This window comes from Rhagoletis zephyria, unplaced genomic scaffold (assembly GCF_001687245.7).
Source record: "Rhagoletis zephyria isolate East Lansing unplaced genomic scaffold, Rhagoletis_zephyria_1.1 Rzeph_scaffold_00691, whole genome shotgun sequence".
Taxonomy (NCBI): domain Eukaryota; kingdom Metazoa; phylum Arthropoda; class Insecta; order Diptera; family Tephritidae; genus Rhagoletis; species Rhagoletis zephyria.
The window spans coordinates 189,421-198,506 of record NW_016157775.1 but is presented as its reverse complement, the minus strand read 5'-3'; the positions used below and the strand labels follow the sequence as shown (position 1 = coordinate 198,506).

Here is a 9,086-nt window from a genome sequence, read left to right as displayed (position 1 = left end):
GGCAGATGATAAAGTCAGCATAGGTCACCAAGATATGCTCTTTATGAGATATGAGCAGCTGCCCATAATTTTGGTGAGTGCGTCGTCGTTCATTGTGCAGAATGTCGAATCGTCTACTGCTCAGTCAATGGTGTTCCCCTACGATCGTTTGAAAGGCTTGAAGCTGGTGACAGGGGGTATATATGTATATGTTAAATATTTCGAGCTCGACAGCGCCTGACCTGCACGGTGTGGTGCGTGATGAACGCTAGGCCACCACCATTATCTCGCTCGTAATCTCGACGGTGCACGTTGTATCCGGCGCAATTCAACAATGTTGTTGGAATTTGCGACCGAGCAGCACAGCATGGGCCCTCATAGTCCCTCGTCCAAACTCGCGTGGTGCGCAGTCTTGAGTATGCCCTAAAGTGACACCAGCCAAGGGAAATGTTGCACTTGACTGATGTCGCATTACGGAATATCCTGGACTGACATACCGTGCAGATTGTCAGATTTGTATAGGTGGTGTGGTCTGTTGTGTCAATGGTGTTGTCTATTGCATTGTGTTGTGGTGTGGTTGTGTTTGTGTTTTGTGCAGCAAGGTGCCACGTATGCGGTGTCCACTGCCTATGAGTCGTAAGGCGTGAGCAAACTCGGAGGTGGCTCCACCCATTGCATGTGTTGCATCTAACGGAGGTGGAGTTGTGGTATAGTCGTCTCTGGCACATGCAGGATTCAGAGTTTGACTCAATGCCAGTCCTGAGCAGAAGTATGCGAAGAAGATGTAGCCGGACGTACAAGTGTTTGGGGATTTCGCCGACCTAAACGGGGTTAGATCGCCGAAACTACAGCCCTTGGTCGTGTAAAACCTGAGTCATTTCGGTACGTAGAACCGGCTGTCGTGGGAATAGCGGGCTGTTAGTGAGTTTTGTTGCCTGCCGGCCCCCTGCTGTATGTGTTGCAGACCTGCCTTGTGGTGGGGTTGGGCGGCGTCGCGGGGGAAGTTTGGCGGCACGCCTGTTGCAGAGTCCGGAGTATGCCCTAAAGTGGCACCAGCCAAGTCAGGAGCTGCACTTGACTGATGTCACGTTACGGTATATTCTGGACTGACAGACCGAACAGATTGTCGGAGGGACTAGGAGTTGTTCGTATGTGTGTCTATTGTTGTGTCATGCTGGGGTGTGGGTGTGTTGGTCTTGTGCTGCTCGGGCGAGTAGCCGTTTGCCGTGGAGGCGGCCGATTCGCACAGCATGGGCCAGGGCCATTGACGGTGCGTACATAGGCCTGAGAAGGTGCGGAGATGACTCCACCCGTACATTTTGGTATATTTTGACGGAAAGCTAAAAATCCGCACGTTGACTGCGTACAACCATTTTCACCCCTGCAAATCCGTACCGTACGGAAAAATCCGTACATCTGGCAGGGCTGGAAAGCAAAGAAGCAAAAACTTAGTGCAATGAAAACTGACGCATTTATATAGAAGTTTGAGTGTACAGTTTTTTTTTTTTCGATGATAACTGCAACGTGCTATGTGGAGTTCAAGTTGCAAGAGTTACAATTAAAATTGGTACAAAATAGTTATGTACAGTATCGGTCATATCTATAGCACGCCATTTCAAAGCGATATTGTGTGCCACTTATGTTTATTTATTTATTTTTAAGAATTTTCAATTAAAATACAGTTCATTCTCAGACAAACCCCATATAAACCCAAGTGTAACAATTTGCAGAAAACTCCAAAAAATGCAACAAATTTTCACCTAAATTTCAAACTTTTTTCTCGGAAGTGTAAGAATTTTTTTGAGTACACAGTTTTTTAGCCCCTTCAATTTTAGTCTGATAATGTGCAAGTTTCAAGAGGATAAATGTTACCGTTGATTTTTTAGAATTTTTTTCGCCAAAGGTGTTGCGGATTTCTTCCATATACAAATAAATTGAGTTTATTCATTATATGGAAGCCAATGCGACAAAAAGATTCTAAAAAATAAACGGTAGTTCGTAGCCACTTCAAATTTGCACATTATTAGACTAAAAATGAAGGGGCTAAAAAACTGTGTACTCAAAAAAATTCTAACAATTCCGAGAAAAAAGTTTGAAATTTATGTGAAAGTTTGTTGCAGTTTTTTGTAGTTTTCTGCAAATTATTAAGCTTGTGTTTGTATCGGGTTTATCTGAGAATGAACTATATTTTAATTGAAAATTCTTAAAAACCAATAAATAAATATAAGTGGCACACAGTATCACTTTGGAATGGCGTGCTATAGATATGACCGATACTGTATGTTTAAACGACAGCTGTGAATTTATATAATTTATGTTTGAAATGAAATTTTATAATTATATGTACAACTCGCAACAAAAGATAGCACCTCAACATTTTGATCAGTATTGACTTTTTTCTTCTGTTTGTTTAATGTTAATTTTTTCCTATACAACCATAGCTCGTTGTTTAACAGAAACCACATAAATACAAATTTCAAACTTTATGCAAAAATTATAAACATTTCTTAAACTTTTGATCACAATTCAATGGTTTTAAATTTGAATTTCTAGAAAAAATTATGTTATGCAGTTTACAAAGTAATTTACATAGAGGAAAGTGCATAATGCCATCAGTTAAAAAAAAATTATAAAAAATCAACAGGTTTTTTTAGCAACTTCAAACTTGCACCTTATTGTACTAAATTTAGTGAGCTATAAAACTGAGTAACAATTTTTTTTCTAGAAATCCAAATTAAAAATCGTGGAATTGTGTTCAGAGTTTAAGAAATTTTTATAATTTTTGTATAAAGCTTGCGATTTGGATTTATGTGGTTTTTGTTAGACAATGAGCTATACTTTTATAGAAAAATAATGATGAGCTTCTACCGTTTTGCCGTGGGCTGTATTGAACTTTTTTTTAAGTTTATTTTAAATAAATTTATATACTTTCATGGCAGTTCGCCAATCGGTGGCATAAAATATATTTCGTATTCTTCGTATTAAATAAAAAGTTATGTTACTTCCGAAAACAAGGATATTCATTTCAGTGATTTTTGGACGCACAAGGAAGAAAGAAAGTAAATTATTAATAAACAGCCTAAATATTGTTGTGAGTTGTTCACTTCAATTGCCGCACAAGACCACATTAGGCCTTATCGCGAATTTCATGTGAACAAATATTCCCAAAAATTATAAAGCAAAACAAAAACAATTTTTCCCAATTTGTTTTTGTTTTGCATGTTAAATTATGGGAACGATTTTCACACGGAGTTTATTTATTTACAGTCTACAGAATGCAGTTCTTACTACTTAGAAATATTTAAGTAATTAATTAAATTGCATAAACAAACTTAATTTAAACTTATTTATATTCAGACCGAAATCTATTATGTTATAATAAGTATTACAAAGCCGAACACATCTAGAAATTGGTTCAATATCACCATAATTCGTAAAGTGAGTTATACAGTCAAACAGCCGACTGTTCCTTAGGTTTCGTGGTGGAATATATAATTCTAGCAAATTTGTAAGAAACGTGCAGTTAATGCGACCATTAATAATATTATATATAAAAATTATAGAGAAATACATTCTTCTATCATGTAAGAACTGCAATCCTAGTAACTTTCGCCTCCCAATATAAGAGGGTAGGAAACTATGCACGATAACTTACACAATGCGATCTTTGTAAATACATTTTGAACACGTTCTATTCTATTTGAATGTATGCCGTAATAGGGATTCCATATTAGAGAACAATATTCAAGGCGACTCCTGACTAGTGAAATATAGAGTGATTTAAAAGTAAATGGATATTTGAACTCACTTGTATTCCTTCTTATAAACCCCAGCTATTAGGTTTGATATACATTTGATATACATTTGAGAATGATTTGAAATCAAAGCCCTTCTCTAATGTCAAACATTTGAAAATGATTTGATATTGATTTGAAAATTACAGCTTTGTCAATAAAAAGGGGAGTTTGATCTCCATTTGAGAATATGGTTAACTCTCAAATCAATTTCAAAGGTTATTTATCAATTGTACTTCAAATGTGGAAATACAATTTATTATAGGAAATGTATATTTCATATTTGTTTTTTCTTCGCGATGTACATATGTATGTACATAACAAAAAAAAACAATTAAGATAAAGTAATTTATAATAAATTCGTCTTGATGCGCTGCAGCTTCTTCAATCCGCGCAAACATCAAATCCACTATTTGTGGGCTTTTTCTTTGAAAATTTTGTTCTATTAATTTTTTTTTCAATTGATCTTAATTTTATTCTTACAAATTTTGATTTAACTTCGCATTTTTATATCGTTTGATACTTGACATCTTTCTTCAAATCAATCTCAAATGAATTTCAATGTAAAATTTAAACCTCGTTTTCAATTTGAGAATCATTTGAGAAAAACATTTGATATCAAATTGACAAATACATTTTTCTCAAACGTTTGAAACTGTGTTTGCTGGGACCCTAACATTGCAAAAGCTTTGGATACAATATAATCAACATGTTTCGAAAAAGTAAGTTTTGAATCAAAGATAACACCCAAATCCTTCATTTCATTGCACCTATCGATAGTATCGATAGTTTAAATTTTTTTAGACTATCAATACTCATTGATAGTTTTTTCTTATACTATCAAAAATATCGATAGTTTAGTAGGACTATCGATCATCTCTCCCAATTTTTTTGAAATTATACATACATATGTTAATCGTAAATCCCGTTTTGTTTGTATAACTTGTGTTTGTTTTTGAACTTTCTAAAAATAGAAGTATTTTGGCTAAGCAGTTACTTAATTTTGAATGATTATAACTTTTATAAGATAATATTTATTTCACTATGATTCTGTAAAAACAAAGCAACCTAACTGATTTAGCGCTATCGATAGTTTTGTTTTTTTCGAGACTATCGTGAATATTGATAGTTTTTCTGAAAACTATCAAAACTATCGATGGTGTGACTATCGATAGTTTGACACCTCTACTTTACAACTGTCTGTGTAGTCGCGTATAACAGAGAAGAGCTTTACATCATCAGCAAACAATAGGCAGTTAGTAAACTGAAAGCAATCAGGCAGGTCATTGATGAATAACAAAAACAATTGGTACCCTGTGGTATACCTGACACCGCGTCGACAATAACTCTTGATGTTGCACATCCAATTTTAACGAAGAGTTTTCTTTGAATTAGGAAACTTGCAAAGAAATCAAGTAATTTACCGCTAACGCCATGACACTCCAGCTTCTTCAACAGAATGAAGTGGTTTACTTTGTCGAACGCTTTTAAAAAGTCCGTATAGATAACGTCCAGTTGCGCACGGCTTTCAAAAGCGGTGATTACTTGTTTTGTTAATAAGGCTAAATTCGTACATGTTGATCTTCCCGGAAAGAATCCGTGTTGGCATTTAGATATAACACTATTTACGTGATCAAACAATTTAACCTGGATTATATGGTCATACAACTTAGCCAAAGTGCTCTGCTTAACCATGGGTCTGTAGTTACAGACGTCATTACAATCACTGGATTTAAAAACTGGGACGATGGTACATAACATCCATTGGCTTAGAAAAACTCCCTTATTAAGACATTGTTGAAAGAGTAGGGCAATAGGAGTGACTACTGCGTTGGAGCAATGTTTAAAAAATAACTGTGAGAAACCTTCAGAGTCGGATTTGGAGCTCGAATTCAGTGACAAAATTGCCAACAGAACATCTTCTTCTGACACAGAGAACGATGTGATTGTAGGCAAACGTGTGAATGTGAAGGTAGGGGTTAAAAAAGTGGTTTGGATCTCATAGACTTTCTAGAAAAATGTTGCGAACAAATCACATGAATCTAATGTATTTGCGAAGGTGACGCCTTCGAATTGCAAGCTAGTGGGGAAACCATTTGTTTTCCTTCTTGAGTCGATAAAGTGCCAGAAACTTGATGGATTAGATTTGAGGTTAACTTCAACATTATACATATAATGTCTAAATAAAAAAAATATGGAGGTAGTCGAAATCCTTTCTCAAGCGATAGAAATTGGAGCGATCAGCATCTGAATTACTTTTCTTAAATTTCTTCAAAGCTTTGTTTTTTATGTTCTTTAAATTACAGAGTTTAGAGTTAAACCAGGGTAGTTTATTTCGGATCGCTGGTCTTTTCAAAGGGACATAACGGGATATAGGCCCTTATTATGAGCTGCATTCGATTTTCGATCTTCGCTGGCTATCGAAGATCGAAAGTGAAATTCGTATTATGAGCTATGCAGGCGTGTCGAAATTTTCGTTGAGTATCGAATTTTCTGTCGAACAGAATTTTGCTTTCGATGGTGTAACGAAGTGTTAGAAAATTGTGAAAAATGTATGATTTTGTATATGTTTTCTTACATTTTGGCGGCTAGACACTAATTTTAAACAATTTTTATTAATTTCATGCAGTTCTAACATCGTGAATACTAAACACAAGCTCGAAAGGCTGGTTTTACTTGTGAAAGAAAATCCCAATACTCTGTTGGCACGATCTCTGAGAACAAAATCGTAGCGCTGTTGATAGTTTTAAAATATTTTAAATAGATTTGGCTCACAAACGCCTCTTTAGATGGTCGGAACTTTTTAATGAATCTGTAGACAAATTTCTTAAATATATTTTATATCAAAATATATTCGAAAGACTAATAAACTTAAATGTTTAAGAGAGCATTTGCTACTCCTGGCCAGTTTACTAAGCTCTCATCCTCTGACGAATCGCTGAACCAGAACTCGTTGTACTCATTTTACCACGTTTTTATAAAATTGCTTTCTTTTTACTTCATTTTAATTAGAACAAATTTGCATAAATATGTATAAGCACACTATTTAGTTTGCTCGATTTGTAAACAAAGCTTCTCAGCGGTGAAAAATATACTATTGTGAACAACCTAAACGAGCGAAATTCACAATAGGGCTATTCTTCATCGAATGAGCGCCATAATACCAAATGAAAATTCCTTCGACCACAGTCGAAAATCGAATGCAACTCATAATAGGGGCCATAGCCAAGTTGAAATTCTCACGCAAAATCTCATAAGTGACGGTTGGACAATTTGAGTTGTTTAAAAATGCCCAATCAATGGAGTTTAAAAAATTTGTTAACGCTACGTAATCAGCCTTAGAGTAGTTACGCTCCTCTGAAATATTGGACTCATTATTTTCAAATGAGTAGAACTTTATGCTAACAAAGATCGCCTTGTGGTGAAAGCTGTTACTCAAAATTGGATGTAAGCATTCCTCACAAGATAATTTTAAATCACTAGAAGAAAATACTAAATCGAGTATTCTGCCGTTATCATTCCAAATCGCACTATGTTGATTAAAGCCATAAGATAACAAGGTACTGATAAAATGGTTATCAATGTCAGACCTGAAGTTATGCTGTAGTAAATTGTTACCATGGTAAGACCAAGATATATTAGTTAAGTTAAAATCACCAAGAAAAATTATTTCATCGGAGTCTTTGCTAATATTGATGATATGAACCAGGTTCTCTAAATGTTTTTGATAAATCTCCATGTTGCTACATGGAGGAATATATGAAAGAATTAATATTAATGATTTATTGCATGAAAACTTAATCCTAACGCAAATTTTATCAAGAAAATCAATAGCTAGATCAAGTGTAATTAAACTGCTGCACAAATCCGCTCTTACAGCAAGCATGACACCGCCACCTCTTTCATGACCCGTAGGAGTAGAGCTACGATCTTGCGGTATACATTATAATTGCGATCAAAGAATTCGCTGGAGGAGATGTTACTATTGAACCATGTCTCAGTTATGGCCAAGAAATCATAATCACGCACTGATGTACCGCGATAAAACTGATGTGATTTGGTTCGCATTCCGCTTACATTTTGAAAATAAAGCGAATATTTACAGTCAGAGAGAATTTTAACATTTCGAGGACGAACCGACGGTGTTAAGTAACCTGCGGTGCTCCCCCTTGCTTTTGAATAAATTTAAACGGCCGCACTGTCACATTAGTTGGTCACATATTGGAGTTAAGTAGCTTACTATAGTACATGGAAGAAATTCCAAGTTTAAAATTTACTCTTTTCAAAGAGTCAGTACACACATCTTTCTTGACAAGCACGTAGCAAGAGATGGATGCTGATGGGATCGACGAATGATTAGATACATAGTTAATAATGTGCTCCGCAGTTACCGAAGACTTAAATGATGATAAGTGTAACCACTTCATGGGAGAAGCAACCGCTAATTCCGCAGTCGGGTTACATCCAATAATAATATTCCGCGGTTTAGCTTTCGCGTGAGCGCCTTTGATGTTATTACTTATTATGTTATCAGTATTGAGAGGTACAGAAGCAGCAGCAAAGGCGGCAGCAGCAGCATACGAGAGATAGCGGTCATCAGATGCGCTTTCAACATGATTGCTGGTTACATTTGTATTCATAGTAGCAGCACCCGGAAGAGCGGCGTTTTCAATTGGACTCACTGCATTATCGCTGTCGGTAGAACATGTGTTAGCAGTAGCAGTACACGGAAGAGCGCCATCGGCGTTAGAAGCTTGCATACAAATATTATCGGCCGTCACAACTCCAGTAGATGTTGACAACGAAGTCGGAAGAGTCGTTAGGCTGTAGGTTATTAATTTTGTTTTTCCCACCCGCGTTAACCACTGAGTTCGATATGTTAGGAGAGCTAGCATTATTGATAGGCGATTTAGCTCGACTGTTTTGTTGTTACACCACTAGGTTTCGATGCACTCTTCTCAGCACTTTGTTGTTTTTTATTATTGTTATTTGAGCATGTACAATGGCACGTACAGCGACGAAGCTTTTTCACTTCGGCTGTGAGCGAAGCAAGCGAATTGGCACTATTTTCTGCATACTGCTTACGCAACGATATTATATCAGAGTGTAGTTTCTCTGTGGTTTCTATCAAGCGACACTTGTCAGCTTGAAGAGCATGAATCACAGCAAGAGAACGAGCTTGCTCTGACTTAAGCGCTTTGATTTCACAAAGAATTGGAGATAGCGCAGTTTGTAGATCAGTCTCAATAACATTCTCACTAAGAGATTAAGTTGGTGCCGACTTTAACGATTGTTGTTGGGAAAGGTTATTGA

General features: G+C 36.2%; 1 protein-coding gene across 1 annotated transcript; it reads right to left on the bottom strand.

The window, feature by feature from the left end:
* Positions 1-7,931: 7,931 nt before the first annotated feature.
* LOC108361063 (uncharacterized) lies at positions 7,932-8,678 on the bottom strand. The gene is made up of 2 exons (XM_017613594.1): positions 8,607-8,678; positions 7,932-8,495 (listed from the first exon to the last, which is right to left on the bottom strand). Exons 1-2 carry the CDS (start codon positions 8,666-8,668, stop codon positions 7,988-7,990), a joined length of 570 nt encoding a protein of 189 aa, XP_017469083.1. The 5' UTR covers positions 8,669-8,678; the 3' UTR covers positions 7,932-7,987.
* Positions 8,679-9,086: the final 408 nt, after the last annotated feature.